The sequence below is a fragment of the Ixodes scapularis genome, unplaced genomic scaffold, assembly GCF_016920785.2.
Source record: "Ixodes scapularis isolate PalLabHiFi unplaced genomic scaffold, ASM1692078v2 PGA_scaffold10__122_contigs__length_95168666, whole genome shotgun sequence".
Taxonomy (NCBI): Eukaryota; Metazoa; Arthropoda; class Arachnida; order Ixodida; family Ixodidae; genus Ixodes; species Ixodes scapularis.
In genome coordinates, this window is record NW_024609836.1 from 72,507,672 (window position 1) to 72,530,847 (window position 23,176).

General features: G+C 45.9%; 2 protein-coding genes across 2 annotated transcripts; one reads left to right on the forward strand and one right to left on the reverse strand.

The window, feature by feature from the left end:
- Positions 1-242: 242 nt before the first annotated feature.
- On the reverse strand, positions 243-4,045 carry LOC8052708 (eukaryotic translation initiation factor 3 subunit H). Its single transcript, XM_002399593.4, has 2 exons — positions 3,281-4,045; positions 243-1,191 (listed from the first exon to the last, which is right to left on the reverse strand). The coding sequence occupies exons 1-2, from the start codon at positions 4,019-4,021 to the stop codon at positions 913-915; spliced, it is 1,020 nt and encodes a 339-aa protein (XP_002399636.1). The 5' UTR covers positions 4,022-4,045; the 3' UTR covers positions 243-912.
- A 450-nt stretch (positions 4,046-4,495) lies between these two features.
- On the forward strand, positions 4,496-8,697 carry LOC8052709. The gene is made up of 4 exons (XM_002399594.5): positions 4,496-4,601; positions 5,004-5,143; positions 6,777-6,970; positions 8,403-8,697. The coding sequence occupies exons 2-4, from the start codon at positions 5,011-5,013 to the stop codon at positions 8,559-8,561; spliced, it is 486 nt and encodes a 161-aa protein (XP_002399637.3). The 5' UTR covers positions 4,496-4,601; positions 5,004-5,010; the 3' UTR covers positions 8,562-8,697.
- Positions 8,698-23,176: the final 14,479 nt, after the last annotated feature.

Consider the following 23,176-nt stretch of genomic DNA (forward strand, 5'->3'; position numbering starts at 1 on the left):
GCGCCTCCCGTGCCGCAGCATTTTGTTGGTGTGACAGGTGTGTAGTGTCATCAAAGCCACCAGACATGCGATTCTGATTCTGTGGAACACTTTGATCGCACGAGCAAACAAAGTCAAAATATTTGGCACAATGTGGAGCAGAACTGCTAAACGCACCATAGATGAAAGTGTACCGGAGCAATGCTTATCCGAATACTCGGTGTTGCAGTTACGCATCATCTTCAATATAAAGAGACGGTAAATCAAAAAGGAATTTTTATTCACTGAGGCCAACATTATCAAAAAGCTGAAGTTGCAACTACCGGCATGCCAGCTTTCAGCAACGCGTTATGTAAGTGAGGACGGCTCCCCTCCCCCCATCAAAACAGTCAAATCAACCGAAAAAGTTGTAAACAACATTCGAATCTCTAACGTATGGCATTCTTCCCCACACTGCACGACCTCAGCAACCCATAATCGTCCAGGCGTAACCAAACCAATCGACGACTGAATCCCGACAGCAATGTTTGCGACACTCTCCAGAGGCGATTTATACAGCCCCCAAGGATTTCCTACAACAAAGTACACATACCTATAAAGTTCACACCAGCAGCGCTCCTCCCAGAAATTTGCTACACTCCTGCCAGATTGTCAATCTTGGATAAACCCCTGCCTCAAATTAGGTTTCACGAAAACAAAATTTGCACCTGCCTCCGTAACAAACCAAACACGGAAAGAAACAGAAGTAAGGAAAGCCCCCTCTCCCGGAGCTCCTCCCAAAAATTTGCTCATCACCCCCCTTCCCCCATATGTGCAGAAAGAAAGAAAAAGAAAACAAGCCATCCTCAGCTCCTGTTCGCATGCCCATCCCTCGTTTCCGCACAGCACGTGTTACCTAGCAACTCAACCTCACGGCCTCAGGAGTATACCCTCTTAGGAGAGTAGACCTGAGGGCTTGTGCTCCAGTTGGAGTGCCTCCGCCATGAAGAGCTTGCCCAGGTTCTGGGTGGAGAACTGGGCCACCTGCTGGCAGTACGAGTTGACCTGGCCGCAGTGGAGCACCGACTCGAGGCGGGAGGGTGCTGGGATGGGCTTGAAGAGCTTGTTGATGTCCTCCTCAGGCAGGGGCGGCTCGCCCTTCTGGATGCGGGTGCTGTTTTCTTGCGCCCGCTTCTGCAGGAACTGGGCTTTCTGCTGCTGCTGGCGCATCACCTGCACGGGCGAGGAGGGGTCGGGCTTCTTATGGCAGGGCGCTTCTACGGGTTAATTTCCGAGTACAGAGTGCCACGAAAACGTAACATGGGCGTACGACGACTGCATGGGTGGTGCAAGTATGGGACATGTGGTCAGTGTTGCCAGATTGGGCTATATATAGCCAAATTGGGCTACATTTTTTTCTAGTTGGCGTCAAAATTTCGTGGTTGGCTATATGGCTATTTTTGGGCTATTCCTAAGGGTGCGGCGAACTCTTGTCGAACCTCAGGTTCGACGTCGAACTTTGAGGTTCGACTAGTTAATTTTTGAACTTCTAATCAGTTTCGAAAAAAATTGTTTCTCTTCTGGCTAGTCGAGAGAAGAAAGGGGAATGAGAATGGCTTCAAACTTCTACAAACTTCGGGGGTTTTCACAATGCGCAGAAAAACAGTGCTAGCAGAGTTCAAGCGGTCTCCCACCAACGCAGTGGAACAAATCAAACAAACAGATTGCACTATTACCACAGGCCCGGTACCGCGTCTTCTACCCGGACGTAGACTCAACTCTCCAAGCGCAGCTTTGGTGCTCATTGTGAAAATTCTTAGGCATCGGCCATTTAAGAAAGGAAACACAATCAAAAATAGCGCGAACCGGAACGGGGGACGCTCATATTCTACGCAATTAAAAATAGACGGGTGGGTTATTGGTAAGAACCTTAGATATAGGAGGTTCTGGCTTGAAACTCCCAGTTCTGATTGTTCTGCATTCGGGGGGGGGGGGGGGGAAGGGGGGGGGGGGGGCTTCACAATACAGCTGTCCATGTATGTTTTCTACTTCTGAAAACCTACGAAGGATGGGTCATTGTTTCACACATTTTCAATCTCCTGAAGCTTTTTTTTTTTTTTCTCTCTTTTTTTTTTTTTTATTAGGGGACTTAATGTACACAGAAAGTGGCACATCTGAGGGTTGAAAAAGGTAATGTAACATGTTGTTTTTTACGACTATGAAAAATTGGCAATAAAAGGCTTAAAATAGTTGGCTATTTTGCTATATTTATTGGCTATTTTGGGCTATATTTATTTTATGGCTTTGGCTATATTTGGGCTATACCTCCCAGCCGTTTGGCGGTTTTTTGGTGGGACCATCTGGCAACACTGCATGTGGTCACGTGGTGGGTTCCACTACGGGTTACGTGGTCGCGCGACAATGTAACTTGGCTTCACGGTGTCACACAATATGTCAGTCCATGTAACTTGACATCAGTGTCTCACTACCACATAACTTTATGTCTCATTGTCATGTAACTATGTAGCTTGACGCCACGGCTTCATCTGATGCCGTGACATCGCAGTGGCACGTGACCACCCAAGCTGACATCACGGTGTCGCCACTTGATGTAAAGTGACACTGGGATGTCTGGTGACAGCCGAGTGTTACAAGACACCACATCGCAAGTGATGTCACCTGACCTGATAACAGGGTTGGGGTCATGTGACCACTGTTTAATATATTTATTAGGAAAAATACCACATGCTGAGCAAAAACAGCCCCTCAAATCTGTACTCTGCATGATTCTGACTTCATACGTCGGTTCAAGATTATTCATACTTTTGACACAGGGCTTTCCCGGAGGAAGTGACAGATCTGAAGGGAGCGCTAGTGTTTGCTTTTTCTCTTTTCCTGCTTCAAAAATTAAACAGTTTGCGATGTACCAACTCGGCTGGTCGCTGCCTAGGCCACCTCCACAGCTGGGTCTTGCAGGCAAGGACGAAAGAACCGAGGAAAAAGGTATTGCACTGACAAAGGGGAGGTTAGAAGATTGGTGGAAAGGGTTGCGGGGATGTGTAATGCTACAAGAAAATGATGGGTTATATGATTTAACGGGATGGAATGATCAGTGTAAATGTTTCCAGGCTAGATGGCAGAAGCCATTCCTCACCAGCCGCAGGCTAGTCTGTGTACGAAAGGCCATAGCCAGACAGGTCAATCGAAAAATAGCCTCCCTGCGCGTGCGCAGTGCCCATCGATACCTCCCTCTACCCACCAGACCGTGACGTCACGACGCCAAGATGGCGACAGCGTTTGCGAAAGAGAGTGAGAGACTCGCCTGGCGCTGGTAGTTGATGAACTTGTTTGTCTCCTGGTTGAGTGCGTCGACGCATCCCATCATAGCCTGCAGGTTCTTTTCCAAAACAAACGCCGTGCTCATGTCCAGCAGCTGTTTGCCCACGTCGACGGGCGTGGACTCCGTCAGCTCGCAGAGCAGGATGTTCACCAGGTGCGAGTTGCGGATCACCACGGGGATCTCCTCGAACATGTTCTCGAACGAGCAGCGCGCCGCCTTGAAGCTGTCCGCGCTGAACTCGTTGTCGCCGAGGAGCTTCATGGCCGGGTCCGTGAGCCGGAACGCGCGCAGGGACAGGAAACCCCGCGTCGTGCGCACGGGGTCATAGATGAGCACCACAGACTCGGTGATGTTGGTCTGGTAGCCGAACTGGGACTCGAGCAAGGGGCGGTTCGAGAAGCTCCCGAAGTTAGAGCTCTGGTACCACCCGACGTGGAGGTGGTCGACGTTCACGTGACGCATCTGCCGCATCATTTCCATCTGGTACTCGAGGTCATCTGCCTCTTCTTCCTCCGCGTGGCGCGGCGGGATCGGGAAGCAGTTGGTGATCTCGACGCAGTTGTTGTTGATTAGGCCTAGCAGGACTCCCTGAGCGACATCGAGGAGGCCCCCGGCCTCTTCGCTGCAGTGTTTGATGATCTTGAGGACGACCAGTCCGTCAACTTGGACGTAGTCGACCGGAGATTCGGTCTCCGTGTGCCGCCTGTCCCTGCTCGACGCCATTTTGACAGCAGAAAGAGTTGGTTGTCGCGCTCGACGCGGGAGGGCGACTTGCGGCGCACTTGACAATCATCATCATCGTCCTCGTAAAAAAATGATTTTTTTTTTGCATATAGTTTATTTAACGTTGATTGTTTAATTATTTAAACAATTTATGTAGCTTTACTATGTGTTCTTATTTATGAAAGTTCTTATTTTTGTCTAGTATTTAGTATACCTTGCGAGTCTTCCAAATCGCGAGTGTGCGCAGCGGACGTAAAACATGGCTGCCCCCACCGAAAAGTTTAAGCACGATTATTCGAGAAAGCAAACTTCCGAAGAAGAAACCGATCCTGTAGAGCAGATGTTGAAGAAAACTGGATGCATCGAATTGCATTACGCGGTTCAGGTAAAAAGAGATTCCCTATCTGGCGACAGTGTCATGTGCCTTCGCCGGCTCTGCCGATTTAAACCAGTTTCACTTCTCCATGCTTTTAGGAATGTATGGCGGAAAACCGTGACTGGAGAAAGTGTCAGGACGTTGTACGCCAGTTCCAAACCTGCATGGAAGAAAGCACAAAACGCAGGGCCGTGCAATAATACGGTATGTATTTCCCTAGGGTTGCTTCAAATTTACAGCAGCAGTGTGTTACACGGTGCCGCATCTGTGTTACACGCGTCTGTGTTCGACTGGATTTCCCGATATTATCAGAAACATTCTACTGTATTTGTTCCAACGATGTTCTCGCGGCGTGTGCGTGATCTACTCGACACAAAATTTTAAATTTAACTTTTAAGATTAGTAACTTTTTATGATAATAGATGGCGCCAGCCGCCGCCTGATCAATCGGTTTCGCTCATTGCACTTTCAATCCATTCATAAACCCAAGTTCAAAATACACTAATTAGATGGCGCCAGACGCCGCCCAAGCAGAGCTCTGCGCCCAAGTGCTGCAGTCTATACATTTTTCCATATATTTGTGATTTGTTTTTCTCGTGAATGAAGCCAAAAGATGTCAGCTGTGCAGCAGCCTTGGGGTCGGCACTCCGATGAAGCAGAATTTGGCGCCGGCAAGAGCGAGTTCGAAGACAACTTCTGCCCGTCCAGGGCTTTTCCGGACAGCGAGGACTACGTAGCATCCTTAGGTATTTCAAATGCTTGCTCCCATGCCGCGCTTAATGACGCTGACCTCCGCGCAATACACTCGATCACAATTAGCGTCAAGGGCCGTGCCCTTCGCGACTTGGTGTGTAAGCTGAGCTTTTCGGCACGAACAGAATGTCCGCCTATTTAGTCGATCGCCTTACGTATGCAGATGTAAGCAGCTCTCCTGGCTGGCCGGTTTATCGATCGGAGCACGGGTATATCTTTTATTGCTGTTTGTTTATACAGCGCCTTGTGCTGTTTCACTCTTTGTCCCTGTCGTTTTTGGCACTTTTATATATTTCACTACAAACCAACCTGCTCAACCTTCTACTTTTGCGGTTGTTTATGCAGGGTGCCCCAAAAATAATTTACATTTCATTTTACTGCAAAAATAAACTATGCACCGCCGAACGCTCATTCTCTACCTGGATGTAGCGCCAACGGTGCGAACCAGGGGAGCTATGTTCGACAAATGTTTCGTTTCTCTTAAAAAGAAACGGAAGTGACGCAAGGGACCATATCGCGTCTGATTGGCTAGAGGCTCAAATGACGAAAGAGGGAACTTTCGTCATGGGAGCCTCTAGCCAATCAGACGCGATATCATCCCTTACGTCACTTCTGTTTCTTTTTGAAACGAAACATTTGTCGAACATAGCCTCCCAGGTGCCAAAGTTTCAGAACTAATCGCTATTTTATTCCAAAGTTAAAAACGATTTTCTTAATATTTCAATACGAAAAGGGAGTCTTGTTCTCAGTCGCTGACTCCATTAGTCTCCACGTGTTTGTGTGCTTGAAAATTTTGGAAAATCGCTTGAAGTTTTGAATTGGAGAACGGCAAGCTCTGGAAAATTTGCATCTGATCCAGACCGCTACTGTTACGTGTGGGCGGAAGCCAAGCGTTCGACAATACATAGCCAATTCTTTGTGTCAAAGAAAAACAAGGTTCTTTTTGCTCCGAAACACCCTGTACATTCATGCTCATCTTGCGCCGAAAGATGCCGAAGAAGCGGACACTTAATGTGCTTCGTTTTTCTTGTGCCGGTTTAGACGTGTAGGACGTCAAACAGTAGCACAGCAACGACTCTATCGCAGTTTCTGAGGGGTTTGTGCGATGACATGCCGCACTTGATTTGAGGTCTCCATGCTCAGTCACCGATTAGACCCCTAAAATGCACCCTCTTGCGGGGGTGCTTTCTGATGGTCTATTCCCGCGACGGTGTTCTGCCCTGTCGCAGGAGTAGACCTCCGGAATGCACCATCGCAAGGGGGTGAATTCTTGCTGTCCATCATATGGTGGAACGGAGTAGTACAGTCTAATCCTAAGAATGGCAAGTACGCTCGTTTTCTTTCTAACCAGACAGGGGCGCTATAGTCACGGACAGAGTGAGAAGGGCAAGGCACGTCTTTCAAACGCCCGTCAGTCTCCAGCACGCACTTCATGCCTGCGCACCTGAGATGCCGAAGCGTCGTTGGAGGTGGAACGGCGTACTACAAAAGCTCCTCCCTGCCCTTCTCTCCCCATCAGTGACTATGCCACCTTTTCACGCGAGCGCGGTGGCCTTTTTTTGCAAATTGTCAGTGTTGTCGTCCCCCGCACCAACCCGGCTCCTCGTCCGGCTGCAATCGTTTCAGAGTCTAAGTTGGCCAGGCTGAAAGGGAAGGGCAGGGACGTGACGGCCAGGGAGATGCTCGGCGTGCTCGGGGAAGCGAGGCAGGACCACACGGGGCGCCTGCTGAGCACAGACCCCGACGTGGCGCCCGGGGCGACAGCATACCTCCCGGGAGAGGACTGCAGCGACGCTCCAGTGCGCTCCAGCTACCTCGAGGTGGGTCAAAGTCGGCCCGGGACGTCACCAGATGCTTCGTTTGCAGTCGGTGGCGACGCAGTTCCCGCGCCATTCGCACCAGGTCGTGCCAAAGTGCTTACCCCACTACATCCTGCTACGTTTCACTGAAATTGGAGGAATTTGTGCCAAACATTCATTTTACTTTGTCGATTCGGAAACGAAAGGCTGGGTTACACATTTGTGAGTGCAATTGGTTGCTTTGAACCGCTTGTGACCGCTTGTGTTGAGAGTGCACACTGGTGCCACCTATCGAGTAGCCTTGGAACACGTCTGAAGGGTTTGGAGTACTTGCAAGATAGAATTTGTGCACACTCTACAAGAAATTGTCTCTCTTAACGTTGTCAGAATCCTTTGAATCACACAGTGAAAGAATGATGCATAAAATATGTGTAGATTGAAAGTGTTCCAAGGCTACCTGGTAGGCGGCACCGGTGTGCTAGTGTGTCCTCCCACTGTGAGTGGTTGCGAGCGGCCACAACGCCCTCAAATGCAAATGTGTGAACCACCCTCAAGAAACCTCGGGAAAGTATGAGAAAAAGTGAGCTTGGTTGTGCAAATATTTCCATTTAGAGGAGCAACTTGACCAGCAGATTGCTAGCCTCTAGTTTTTTGCTGTAGTGACCGAACGAATTTGTGAACGGATTCGTGCCAGCACTGTGCCGGCCACTCCCATCTCGAAACCGGCGAGAGCACAAATCGAACCAAATCTGCAGTGCTTGAAACGACACACGGTGTGGCAGTATGAGCTGACCTAGCATCCTTCGGGTAGGAGTGGCAAAAGTCACGCGGGGAGCCTCGGCGCTCAGGTATGTTAACCCGTGAGAAAAGGGTGCGTGAATGGACTGCCATATTTTCTGTTGTTGCAGTGGTAGTAGGTTTTGTAGCTTAGCATGTTGGAGGCACCATATTTGACGTTATATCCTTTTCAACTATAGTCCGAGCGGGGGAGCGGGGCCAAAAGCTAGTTGCGGCACAAACACAAGTGTGCAGACTAAAAACGCGTACCCCTTTCAAATGCGAACTAAGAACACTATATCACGACACATTCCTCACGCTTGATTGGAGCAGCTCACGGTAACACACGCTTAGAAACGCACAAAAAATGCCGTGATCTAGCATTTTCTGAAAAGCCTGGTTGGCCCCTTTGGCTCATAGCGGCGGTGACTGTGGTGGTGGCACGAGAGTTGGGGCCTGTTTAGACATACAACACGGTACTACCTCAGTGCTACCTCACTGCCATTAGTCAGCACCGGGAATAGCACTGGCTTTGCTGATGGAGTGCTGTGATGTACGGGTGAACCATTCTTTAAGCTGGAATGAGGTGTCGCACAAAATTGAGCCGGGTCATATTGTTGCTGACTGTACATATCCACTCTAGACTTTCTGAGTCGGTGCGAATTGGTCTCTGCAGAAGAGGCTGTTTCCAGAGAGGCAAGCCTTGACGCAGGAGGAGCTGAAGTACCTCCTCGAGGCGGATTTCCTCGGAAAGAGTGCAGCAGCCGAGAACTCCACAACGGCCGAGAGGAGCAGGGCAAGCTTCTCGAGCGGCGATTCGGAGCCCAACCGATGAAGCAGACGGCAGTCTGTCCTTTGCTGAGCTCGCTCTTGTTTCCTGGTCAATCTAAGGATGGTTTATGTTTACGTTTAAGTCTACGGCAATTTGTTGAATAAATAGACACTGTGTCTTTTTATGTTGAGAATCTTGCCATGATGTACAGTCTGGTAATTGTCAGATCTCCAACCATATCAATGTTTGTTTGGAGTTATATAGGGTGTCTCAAGCAGACCTACCACTGTAAAATGAGCCGGAACATTCGGCGTCTCTACATACAAAGTTCTAACTTTCACCGAATGCGCACCGAGGAGGTCAGTGTGAAAGTTCGAACCGTGTGAAATCTCGAGGCGTGGGTCTCTTTCTGCAAGAGGTTGGAACAAAAAACTTGCCAAAGTCCACGTTAGGCCTGTTCACAGACGACCGAGTTCTCCGTTGCATCGTCTGCTCGCTGCACCTATTGGGAGATTTGCAGGTGCCGATTTTTCTGGCTCGTTTTACAGTGCAAGGTTCGCTTGAGACATATATTAGTTTACCACTGTTCTGTAGTAATGACGGAACATGAAAAGGGTAAATGCCCATGACCGGCAAAGGACTTGTACAGGCAGGGAAGATGAGATTGAAAGAAATTGAGAGGTATTGTACCATTGAATAATGTAGATCATGCTCTTTTTTTTGTTCTTTGCACAAACCGACGGTGCACTTAGTGTAGAGTATAAAAACATCTCAACTAGCTTTTTTTTTCAATAATATTTTGAAGGCTTTAGTACAGGGCATTACGGCATCACACAAGGGATGAGCAGCAGAACAATAAGACAAAATATGTAGTTTTTCAAAAATACACAAAACGAAAATTGAAGCACGCGGTATGAACTTAATGAAACTCAACATTGATAGTGAATGGGTCCCAAGTAGTCACTTGGTAGTTGTTTAAACAAGTCAGTGTTGTTAGCTGTGACTATGTTATTAGGTAAAGCATTCCACCCGGATATAGGAAGAAAATAATTGACATAGGAGGTGCTAGAGTCATAAATCGCCTCTGTTTTACAGCTATTGTCTAATCTTGGAGAGGTGGAAGTAAACTATTTTCAAGCGTGTGATTGTGGTGGTAAATTTTGAAGAGCTTTATCAATCAAGATATTTTTCATCTTACACTGTGGAAAAAAAAAAAAGTAAGTTCGGGAAGATTCGCCCTACAATTGTGTTGTGAGGTTTGAAAACATTAAATTTAGCTAACCAATCACTTCTCTTTTCTCGTATGCATGCTTTCTATCCGACGTCATCCCATCAGCTCTTTGGCCACCATCAGAGAAGAGGGGAAGGAGGAACTCCCACCTTACCGAAACTCGTTTGTGTGTCCCAGAGGCCGCTATTCTCCCTCTAGAAGATTATAGAATACTAACCGGTCACTCAATATTCGTACAAAAGCAGCTTCCCCCTTTCTCTTCCGTGATGGTGCGAAATGGATAATGGGACGTCAGTGCAAAGCATGTATACACTGTGTGCATTTCTTTTCCTTGCATGCACACCTAATATGTTTGGTTGAACTATTTCTTTCATATCCATGTTTTTTTGTAGATACCGCATTTTCCGGGCTATAGTCCGTGGACTGTACACGTTTAAAAGTTGAAACTTCAGGCAGTACGGACTATCTACGCCTGCGGACTACACAGGAATATTACTTTTCCAATACCATTCATTGTAACGAGGCGTGATGGATTTTGTGAATGAAAGATTATGTTAATGATGATTTATGTATGATACACGTTTCTTTGTGAGCTAAGGAAGCAGACATTTGTCAAGGTGTGCCGTGTATAAGATGTTCGTGTCGACTAAGCACCAGGTGCGGATTATGCACGGCGTGCGGACTATCTAAGCAAAAGCTTTTATTTTTGACCCCAAATTTGCTTCTGCGGACTGTAGCCCGGAAAATACGGTACCATCATCATAGTACTGTTCACGTATCATACGCAAATTAACCTTTCAGTATCAGAACGCTTAAAGGGATACTTCAACGAAATTTGACATAAAGCTGCCGTGTTGAGAAATAGGCTGAATAAGATCCACAATATGCGTAAATGCCAATCGCACGTTTGTATTTTGAGCCTGATGGCTGCAGTTTTCGTTATAAACGGCCCACTCTGGCAAGCGCTCGGAGAGCAGCCAGCGGAGGGCACGTGACATCCGACGCAATCGTGACGTAGGCTGTCTCGGGACGAGCGAAGCTGCGGCGAGGCTGACGTCGACAAGATGTCCTAGCCGTTCCAGCCACCGAAGCACGACAGCAATCGGTCCATTGCAACGAACCGCAAAGCTGCTTTTGTACGAATTTTGAGTGACGGGTTAATTTTTTTAATAATCTTCTAGAGGGACAGTAGCGATCGTCTAGGCAAGTCTGGGACATACAAAAGAGAGTCCAAGTAAGTAGGGAATTCTTCCTTCCCCTCTTCTGTCGTGGTGGACGGAAAGCTGATGAAATAACGTCATCGTCACTGGTTGTCAAGGTTCCTAGACGGGCTTTACCGACATCCACCAGGTGCCATTTACTAATCGTTTAATTCGTTTTTTAAATTCCATCTCGTGTCTCAACGAGAGACTGATGTGTCCGATGTGATACTGCTCCCTTGAACACGTATAGACCAAGAAATAAGCGCCGAAATTTCGTTGTAATATCCCCACATCTTGTTCACTCATCAGAGAAACCACCCCCTCTATACTGATGCATCCCTTCGTTTCACCGCGTCTTTTATCTATTCGAGGGACCCGAAGCGAGACAAAACACCGTCCCACACGCAGGCTGGCGGGGCCACGGCCGCAAAAGCGGGATGACGTCTGGTCACTTAAACTTGATAAAATCACACATACAAAAAAAAAAAAAAAAAATACTATACACGCTTGGTTTAGTTGCATTTACAGATTGCCTGCTCTCTCTCTTGTACAAACGGGACGAAAAGAAAATAATTTTCGCAGAACCAGAAACTAAACGTTCTAGTCGCACTCACGACGACGTTCTTGCACGTAAATCGTTGTTCCCCCTGCGGTTTTCCCGCCTAACCAAAGGAAAGCCACGAATGCAGGGACAAATTTGATGCATTCTTTCCTCGGCGCGAATCCACCTTCGTATATGCATTTCGCTTTTCTCATATGCTTTCGAAACGCAATATATAATATACTCGACTGTGAATAATAAAACTCCCCCAAACCACACCCCCCCCCCCCCCCCCCCCCACCCCTTCCCTTTTCTTTTTCCACTTTATCTTTCTTTAGCTTGCCTTTCCCTTCGAACCATGAACGCACAGAGATTGTTCGGTTCATATTAAAAAAAAAAAAAAAAAGGTTAAAGCAAATTTACAAGAAAAACATACGAAAGAACAAAACAAGAAAACAGCCATCACCGTGAAAATTATCAAAACATCCTCACCTCACGTTTGGCATTAAACCACATATATGTAAATGAAAAAAAGAGAGATAAGGGGAGGGTGGGAGAGGCAGAATGGCAGGGGCGGTTACCTGGTTCCCAAATTTATGGTCTCCGTGCAGCTCGTATGACATTCCAGTCTGCGGGCCTCAGCCGGCGCACGAGGGTGCCCGCTGCGATCTTCGGGGCGGTGGATATTACACTAGCCGCGGAATATCTCGGCTGAAGCTGGCTCCATGTCTGTCTCGGGGTGAAGACAACTTTTGCCGCCTCGGGACAATGTCGAGCAAAACGGGGCTGTGCCGTTTTAAGCCTCTTGTGCCATTTTACTTAAAGAGCATGTTTGTGCCTTTCGAGGGAGAACTGTTTGTGCAAAAAAGAGGAATTTGCATTGGTTCATGCGTGGCACAGATACTGTCCAACGTAAGTGCGGGAGGAATATTTCTGAAACACTGGACGACGTGAACCGATTGAATATTTCCAGATATGCTGATGACATTCTAGTGCTTAGTAAAATGGCCGGTGTGGGTAAACGGGCAAATGCAGCTCCTATATTTTTCGGCTGAACCATGTGGAGGACCACATCTGTTGGATATATGAACCGCAGTTTCGCTCTGCCCACTCTAAAATAGTAAAAAAAGAAGGACTGCCTCTATGTGCCTCGAGGCATCACATAGAAAGTCATGCGCACATGGCACACATGAGAGCTTCACGAAACTCGTACCGCGGTTACAGAAAGCGGGCTACCCCCAGAGCACTCTGGCGGAGATGGCGCGGGCAGCCTAACAAAAGAAGATCGAAGGCACACGGAGGCAATCTCGTGAAAGAGACTCGGCGAGGTCGGTGGTCATCCCGTACGGAAGTACCCGTCGTTTTTTCCGCGCCTAATAAATAAGCTACCGCGACTATGCCGTGAAATCAGCAATCTCCGTAACAGGTTCACAGAGTGCGCCACGGGAGTGGTATATGAAATCCCCATGTCACGCGGAAGGTCGTACAGATCGGCCGGACGGGCAGATGCCTTAATTACCGCGCACGCGAACATGCAGCGGCTAGACAGAATACCACGTCAGGACAACTTGCTGCTGCTTGCAGCCGCTGCGCATGTACGCCGCCATTTGAGGACATGAGAATTTTGGCTCGGTATCTCGATCGGATACGCATCCGACGCTGCGAGCTGATGGGTCCAATCCAGACAGTGTCAAAAGGGCACCATCGTGGTGCTCGTCATGTTTACGCACGTGTTCTATCATCGCTGAACTAATCGCAAACAAAAAACGCCCAGTGACTTGCGCTTTTCTAGCTGCTTGATTGATCCCGTTAGAGTCGTAGTGTCGGCGAGGCCTTTGAAATAAAGAAAAAGGCGTAGATTGTATTAGCGACAAGTGTCATTATCAGCTAAAGGGTACGCCTCTTTGCGAAAGGGGCTGCACCCGATGTAAGAGTGACTACCTATTTTACTTGGTTAAACTTTTAAAATAGCGCAAAAAAGACAAGTACAAGAAGTATACAGGACAAGCTCTAGTTTTCTATTTTACCACGAGTGTGTAGGAGATGGGTTTTCGATAAATTTTAGTTGCGAGTGCGGGCCTGTTTTCGTCCCGTTTCTTATATATTGTCCTCGCGTAATTTTGGCGTTTTTTTTTTTTTTTTGACGTGATAGTATACTAACTAGCCCAAATCGCCATTTTGATGCAGACATACGTGTTCGATGCATGCATATGTATCGAGCAAACATGGTTCCGGTGCGTACACATACAGTTCGGACATCCTATCTATCTGCAGCGAACACTGGCGGGCTAGACCCAATGATCAATCGCGCACATCATGCCAGACGACGCCGAGAAAGCCTAGTACTGACTAAACTCAAGCGAAAGAAGAAAGAAACGCTGGTACCTAAAACTAAAATAATTCGAACTCCTGCACTTCCAGCGCAGTAGGGGAACTGACACGCGGAAGAAGTATCGCTTGCAATCTACTCCACGATCGTCTGATTCCACTAGCAGGAGGAGGAGAGACGAGTATCGTCTGCTAACTTATTCACGGGCTCCCGGGGGCGATTTCGTCGTTTCTGCAATCTTGCTTCGTAACCCCTAGCGGTGGCCGCGCTAGATTTATCCCATAAAGCGAGCGCGTTCTCTAACGAGAATGGACCTCCAGTGCATGGACGGTCCGATAGAATATATATAATACAACCTCTGCTTTTACTTCTTTCTCTTCTTTTTTGCTTTTATTCTGCGTTCTCTGATGCGTACGCATCGGGGGCGCGGAGTGACTCTGCATAAATGGGTTACATCCCCGAGATTGGGCGGCACGGTTCGGAATGATGATTGGTTTCGTTTTGCAGGAGTGGACCCTCAGTGTCCACTTACTCAGATTCGGCCCGCTCCGCATTTGGCGTACGAGACGCGCGACTAGGCGAGTCCAGCGGAAGAACGTCGTTCCATTCTTAGACTGAGGAATTACGGCCTTCAGTCATATAACAGCCTGGGCTATTGTTTATGAACGAGGTCAGCGTGAGCACTTTCTCGCAAAACACGTAAACATCCAAACGAAAGAATGCAGAGAAGGGCAGCGACATAGAAGGACTGCACATTTTCGTTTATGTATATATATATATATATATATATATATATATATATATATATATATATATATATATATATATATATATATATATATATACATATAGCCGGGAAATGTTTGTTTTCAAGAACGCAATCGCTGGCTTCTGGGCATGTCGGACGTGTTGAAGCGTTCACCAGCTCACTCTTCTTTCGGCCAAAATTAGTTTGAGGAAATCCTCATTCACGTGTATCAAACTGTGCAATGGTTGCTGTCATGGCAGCAGAAAAGCGCAAACCAATCTTATGTAAAGCCCCTTTTCCGCACAGTGGCGTATCCAGGGGGGACGCTTATGGGGCTTCAGTCCATCCCCCTCCCCCCCCCCCCCCCCCCTCTAAAAAAAAAAAAAAATCCTGGTTACGTTATTGTTTTTGTGCTGTCATGGCAAATGCTTGTTGTAATAGACACCTTTCCAAAAGTCACGAGCCGATTATTAAAAGGTCAGAACCACTGTCCAAAGGCGGAACAACTGATATCGCGGAACGTGCAAGTCATTCCATACGAAAGCGAAAGTCGGAGCGCGGTCAGCGACAGGAGCCGACGAGTCGATCATACAGCGTAGGGGGTCTATGGCTCCCCTATAATTAGTTTTCTGATCGTGGGAGCTTTCAACAAGGTGAGAGCTCGAGAAACACACCCATCTGCAGTGACAAAATATGAAAGACGTTTCCGATTTTCTATAACACCGTATTAGAGCGCAGCTCTTGAGGAGGAGGAGGGGAGGGTGTGCCCCTCCTCCCCCTCTCCTGCTCCGCTTCAATTTAGTGGGAAATTTTCGCTAAATTTCCCGCTAAATTAGCGTAAATGTTTTTGATAAATTTCCCACTAAATTTAGCGGGGAAATTTTCCCATAATGCAACCCGCGGTTAAGCCCGCTCGCATTATTCCCATAATGCAACGCGCGCGGTTACGCCGCCGCTGCGAAACCAGGAAATGTGCGCCTAAGAGCTGCGCTTTAAAATGACTTTTGCAGTTCTTTGAACTCTGCCCAGGACGCTAAGCCTCTGCGCTCAAACCATAAAAAAAAAAAAAAAAAAAAAAAAATCGAAGTAAATTTAGAGCGATTTTGGCGTCATTCCGAGATATTCACCCATAGCGTCTCAAAGCGGAACGCAAGTTCGTCTGCTTTTGCAGAGGTTGCTGACGTCAGAACGCCGAGTTCTGATTTGCTCTGATTGAAGGATAATGGGTAGACCTCAAAGCGAGCTGCCTTGAGGTCTACCCAATACCCTTCAATTAGAACCAACGCACCGCCTATGAGCTTCCCCTCAACCACCACGACTCGCCTGGCGTCGTTCGACGCGCCGGACGGCTGCTATGGTATCTGCAGTGTATTCTACGAAATATTTACGTTTCGAAGCACAACGTCCAGATGGCGTTCCACAGCTCAAGAAGGTAGCGGCAAATGCCCCTCAAAGGGATTCATATATCCCTCCGCCACCTCCGCATCCAGTAGCGTCCCATCGTTTCCGTGACGTCGTGGCCAACGCGGGAGAGGGTTTTGCCTTCCTGTAAATATTTGCTTTATCTTTCGACTTTGACTTAGCGTTGTGTAAGCCACGAGAGGAAGATTAGAGTTTTCCCCCTCCGATGGAAACAAATAAAGGCCACTTTCAGGGGCTCGGTTCCCTCTCCGATGAGTACAAAGGTCGCTTTCTTAAAGAGTGGGGGTCGGAGACAAGTTGGGCATCACTCTGTAGCCAATATCTATTCATTGAAGCGGAATTAACAAGGAGCGTTTCCAGTGAACTCTTCTTTCGACTGCGGAGGGATTCGAAACGGGCGCATCACGCTTGTGGGAGGAGCTTCTCCTACATTCTTCACTTGTAACCGACTATAGTAACGTTGATTAGAACCTACCAGGGCTCGGCGTTGTGACGTCACCACAGCCCCTGCAAAAGGAGCAGACGAACCTGCGCTCCGCATACTACTATGCATGAACAAGAAACGGTAGAAATCGACGGTTCCCGCTTCTAATCAGTCGACAGGTCACGTAATACGCTCCGGGAGCTATTCGTGTTTCGTTCTGCGTTGTGAAAGAGAGTGTCCCACGGTGTTCCATTGCGAGAAAGAAGTGTAAGAGTTTTAGATGAATGCCCCTACCGGTATCAAAGCCTTGCGAGGTCATTCGGTCGTCGAGTCCACAAAGGGTGTGACCGTGGAGAGGTCGGTGATGTCAGCATCGGGTGCTCGCATTTGGTACGCTCTCCCCTGGTTTCTTTTTTCTTTTTTTTTTTCCCCTTCATCTTAAAAGTTTTCTTTTTTTTTTCTCGCATTTTTCAGGTGTTACATTACGATTGGCTGAAAATATGCTTGCACCTAAAACATATAGTCCGTTTTGTGACACGTTGAGCATGATATGTTTCGCCACGCACAATGCCTCCAAGCAAACATTCTTTTTTCTTTTCTTTTTTTTAGGTTTAGACATACAGTTTTTTTTTCATTGGACCCTCTGTAGATCTCAGCGATTGGTCCTCCCTACTGCTTTCAGTGAAAGCAGGCACTCCAGATTTCTAAGAGTGTATATATAGTACCAATACATGGCTTGCGCTGACGTCACGTCAGCGGCCATTGTGGTGGTCTTGCCGCCGAGCACGTACCTTCTGCAGCACTCATTTCGCGAAGTCGAGTTTGTTTTTCTTGGCAAGAACACGAGTGGGAATGGTCACCAGCATGGCGCGATGATGTCGCGTGCAAGCCGTATGTGGAAACGTGCGCGGACGACCGCTACGAGCTAATAGGGACGAATCAAGCACGCGTCAAAAACCGCGAGTCGCTAGGCCTTTTCCGTTTGTGATTGGTCCAGCAATGATATAACACATACAGAAACATGAAGATACTCAGCTCGTAGCGTCGGCTCCCCCTCGACTTAATTAAGGTGAAACGAAGTACCCTAGTAGCACCGAATGTTGCCACAATGTTACTGGAATGTGGTCCGCCAACGTTGTGTATACGTGGCTAATGTCCGCGAAATGTCATGTTGCTGGAACGTTATCTGAAAACATTCCCGTAACATCGTAGTAAACATTTGTGCTATGTTATGCCCTCAACATTTGTGCTATGTTATGCCCTCAACATTTGTGGTATGTTATGCCCTCAACGTTAGTGGAACATAATTTATTAACATTGTTTATATATTTCCAATGACCACACAGCAAACATTTGTGGTATGTTTTGTCCTCAACATTCGTGTAACATTAACTTGGTGTCTCAAGTAGCAGCCAGGCTCTTTAAATCAACCGCGAAATTTGGTTTCTTAACCTATTGCGCTAGGAGATTTTGCAGCGTTGCCCACAGGCGGTGCATTTTTTTATTATAAAAATTGCAAAGAGCGAACTTACCTGAGGAAAAAGTAAAGAAAGAAAAAGGGTTAACTCCTTTGGAAATTCAGCGAAGGCACCAGTCTTCAAACAATAGGGCGCCCTATTTTTGAAGACCGTTGGCTTCGCTGCATTTCCATAGCACTTAAGCCTTTTTCTTTCTTTATTTTTTCCTCAGTTAGTTCGCTCTTTGCAATTCTTATAGAAAAAAATACACCACCTGTGGGCAACGGTGCACAAAATCCTAGCGCGACAGGTTAAGAAACCGAATTTTGTGGTCGATTTAAAGAGACTGGCCACTATTTGAGACACCCAATATATTGCCAATTGACCACTACTTTTCTACATGAGCTACATTATAAAAAAATCTATTTACCCACAACAAGGACAGCTAAAAACGGACAAGCACATATACATAGCCGCAGTGTGCTAGCTTCGTTTCTATCTTTCCTCGTCTCGGGCAAATTAGTCGCAGACTAGCTCTCTCAGCGATTTCACCCCACCCTCGCCTGTGTGAAAGTCGTTGATCAAATAGCACTGCTGCTGAACCGCTCTAAGAAGTTATTCACTTCACTTGAGAAAACGTGAATACTCTTTTCTGTAATCTGCTTTCAATCATGTCGATCTATCCCAGTTTTATTTCGAGGTAATAGCTTTTATAAAAAGCTCCACTTTTTTTTAAAACTTTTTTCAGCCAATCAAAATGTTTAACTTTCAGATGTTTGTCACTCCAATGTTCTTGCACAAGAATTTTCTGAGCAGAGAAGTCACTAAAAAAGACATTTAGCCTAATTGTGAAGTAAACTTTGTGAGGGAAAAAAAAATCTTTCTTACGTGACAGAGAAATAAAGAACTTCTGATGATCTTAAAGGACAAACATTGATTTTAATTCCCAAAATAATTAGCACTTATAACCAACAAAGGCTAGACACATTTAGCTAATGAATGGGTATATTGAAGATAAAATGTTTGTCCCAAGTTGCCTTAATACCCAAGTTGACACCTTAGTAACTGTTGAGCACAGCACTTGTTGACAACATGTCGGTTACCAGAAATGTAGCCTGTAATATATATGCCTCACGGAACTCCAAAGCCAAATTTAGCAGCTATACTCCGTTTCACCTTCAGTTGAAGCGCAGCATACACTACGAGCCATCCCAGTCAATTTAGCGTCAAGTCTGATGCGACTTTGAGCTCTGCCTCCCGTTCCACACAACTGGAAAGTCATGTGATACTCTTCCGGCGCTGGATCAGCTGGGATGGCCCATACCGTTCACTATGCTTTAACTTAAAGTGAAACGGAGCATAGTGGAGACAGCACTGTAACTATTCAGACTCAATATTTCGAAATTAATTAGTGTTGATTTTCATTTCTTTTATATTAAACTTTCACAACCCACAAAAGTAAAAGGTTTCATGGATTACCAGTATCCCCAACCATTGGGCAATTGATTTGCATGATAACTTCTACAATTTTTTCTCCAATTGCAAGATTTTGAATTATTTTGGAGTGGATTATCTACTCTCTACAGCAGAAGACTGACTAATAGAACATGCATATCACAAGATGCATCCCCCCCCCCCCCCCCCCAGACAGTATAATTTCAGCAATATTTTCACTTTGTGACACAATTTAAAGCAGTCCTCCACTCTACTTTTCTCTCTCGCATCTGCTCGTGGCAAGCAGAGAAGGAAGCAGGGGTTGCTGGGAAAAGTATGCACATCCGTCTCCATCACTTTCTTCCAGCCAATAGGAAGTTACAAAAAGAAAGCTATCTCCTTGAAATAGCAACCACTTTTCAGGCAACCATGTAAAATCAGTCTTGCCAAAATGAGTCTTGCACCCTGAATAGTTATACTTTATTTTTTTTTCAAGGAAAATGCATTTTATGACATGGGTGTCCTATCCATGTCATTCTAACTTGTTCTAACTTTTTTAGTGGCCCTCTAAGAGGCACCTGTCACTGACCATAAAGTAGGACGCTTAGAGGAATCCAAAAGATTTGTTGAGATAGGGTTTATTTTCATAAATCTTCCAAGTTTTACATTGCACTCAGTAGAAGCTGTAAGCTCAGCCAACTTGATTAAAATAAACAGTGAGAAAACATCACGAAAAAGGTTGCAGCAACAGGACCAGACATATACTGCGGAAACATTTGCAGATTCACTAAGAAACATACTCAACTTCTCAAAAAGTATAATGAGTGGTAACAACCAAGCTTAAGTTAGCAGAAGAAACATGTAGTTTGAAAGTAACTTTGAGTTAAATAAAATTGACTAGATATATAAGCAAAGGTGTGTTACAAACGGATCAATTCTTGCATCCGTAGGGCAACTGCAAGAGGAAAAAAAAAAGTAATTACACAGACGAAAATTATAACAAAAATGTTTACATCCTATTCATAGGCAATATCGACGTTTACCAGGAATAGGTGTGACAGCTACTCGCTTAGTTCTATAAACACAGATATTAGATTGTGAAAATAGTGGTAAATAAGTTCAATCAAAAAAACCACTAGAGTAACCTGCCACTGATGTTACCATATCTGTTGCTGCTCAAAGTTATCATAAAACAAACATATGTCATATTAATGAACAGAGAAGGAAGAGGAACAGTTACATAAAACTAGAGGGCACACAGTCCCTTATCGCCATCTTGAGCGCAGTGTCACCCTTTCTCTACACCAAGTGACATTATTAGCTGTAGATTACTCCCAGAAGTCAAAAACTTATTTTCGGAAACCTGAATGAGACAGGCAAATGTCCTGCTTGCCCTCTGTCAATAACATAAACGTCATAATTATTGTGATCAATAAATTACATGGGTCCCCACCCCCTAACCTAAAAAAAGCTGTGCACATGGCAGGCTTCATGTTGCTTGGTAATGACATTAACGAGATAAACACTCACTTTTCTCAGTACTGTTTCTAAAGTGCAGTCAAAGTCAGCAAAACAAACTGACATATTAAGGAACATAATTTCCACATCAAAGGTCACTCAATGCCTGGAAAGTAGTTATAAAAGGGAAAGTCAGAGTGAAAGAAGCTGACTATAAACATAATAAGAGTAAAAAAAGTGCTTGCCTCTTTCTACAAAGTCACCTCTAGGCAAAAGCAGTGCCCTCCTGCAAAAAGCACATTAAAGAGTAAAGCTATACAGGGCGTTTCTTTAATTCTTTACGGAATTGAAAAAAAAAAAAAAAAGCTGATAGCTACGTGGATTCGCCTTCAGTGTATGTTTGTGGGGCTTGGAGGGCATTCTATGAGGGGATAAATGTCACAGTATGTTGGCTAACAAAATTCTGCTAATTAACTTTTTCATAAACGGTTTAATGGGCCACGTTGCAATTGCAGTTTTAAAGGGAGCCATTAGTAAAGGCTAACCCAATTTATACAGTTTGCAAAAAAAAAAAAAAAAACATTAAGATATTTATTGTTGAAATTTTGCCTTTCTTCGCTTGATACAAAACCGCGTGCTGAAAACCGCGCCTGGTTAGGATTCATAGAATAGTGAAGGATTTGTTTCTGGTTCATCGTCACTATCTCTACAGCGTGCCTTTCATAGACGCGCCGGCGTCACTCTTCTGAGATTGTGACAGATGGACAGAAGTGGCTATGTCACTCTTCTACCAAGCATAATCAGGTGCGCGTTTTGAATCAAGCGAAGAACGGCAAAATTTTAACGACGAGTATCACAAAGCTCATTGTCTTTTCGCAAATTACCTCCATTGGGATGGGCTTTATTGATTGCTTCCTTTAAAACTGCAATTGCAACATGGCCAATTAAGCCATCAAATAAAAAGTTAATTATCAGTTTTTGTTAATTAGGGAACATACTTTGACATTTATGTCCTCACCTAATGTACGCCGAGCCCCAGAAACATACAGTGAAGCGGCATTCACGTAGCTATCAGCTCTTATTTTTAAAAGATTTTGTAAAAAAATAAGAAAAAACATTCTGTATGCTCAAATCTTAAAAGCTTGCAATAAAAAAAAAAAAAAGGGTTGTGGATATTTAGACAGCGTGATGTTGATCAGCCATTCAAATGATGCGCATACGTCCACGCTATAGATGAGATATTTAGCCAGTGCAGTACAACTGGTAGTCTGGGTCATTCAAGGAAATATCATCGTCTCCTTCGGAAGTAAATTCGGAGCCTCGTTGACTTTGGACTTCAATCAAACTTTCTGTTGCCACGGCTTCTGCCGCCACCGGAAGAGCGCAAACATCTTCATCTGTGCTAGAGTCCACAGGATCTATCAGGGAAACGTAATCGTCTTCGTTTGAAGTAACTTCGGAGCCTTGTTGACTTCTGACCTCAATTAAGCTTTCGGTTGCCTCACCTTCTGTCGTCACCGGAGGATCGCAAACGTCTTCATCGGTGCTGGAGTCCACGGGATCTTTGCGGTACCTTTCTAGTTCCCTCTGAGCGTTTTGCGCGATTCTTCTTTTCTGGCGATCGGACAACTCCGACAGCGAACGCTTAACGCGCTCCATTCTCCACAATAACAAGTAACAAAATACCACGTACCTTGTTTTGTGTTATTTGCAGGGAGAACGGCGATTGAACGATAGGGCGATGGTTGCGATGGTGACGAGGGTGCGGATAGCGCTTTCAAAAGCCTCGGCCTTGCGCGGGAACACTAACGGCTGCGCAAACAAAAGAAAAGTGCTACTTCTGGCTATGGCTAGAGACGAAAGGCCTCGAGCCCGATAGAGTCCAGAATGGCCCCGCTTTCGATCATTTATTAATGAACAAAATAAATAATTTTATTGTATATAGTACCAAATAACACTAATAATTTTTTTAATTATAAAATTGTTTTTAATCACTTTAGCACTTTAGTCGATAATAAAGTTTGGTTGTGTTGGTGAACATTGGTGGACGTCGCTAGGTGACGCAAGCTACCGCTCGTTACTACTCGTTACAAAGGGTACTTATCTATCCATCCAGGCAGCGTACCCAAAATGGCAGCCGTGTTTTCCCGGTTTTCCCGTTCTTCCTAAGCGTTTTTCCGATGACACCGATTGAGAGCAGACGAAGTGATCCGCGTACAAGCTTTTCATCATCAGAAGTTTAAGAACTCAGGTTTACGAGTGCTACATCTGTGCATACTCTTTGATAGGCGCTTCAGATGTGCGAGTTCATATCGCGGGTGACGAAACTGTAGAACGGAAGCTCTGCGAGCGCTCTACACGGCCCTCGTACTTCCCATTTTGGACTGGAGTATTGCTCGGCGACCTGGTCCCCGCCCCAGCAGCACCTCTGG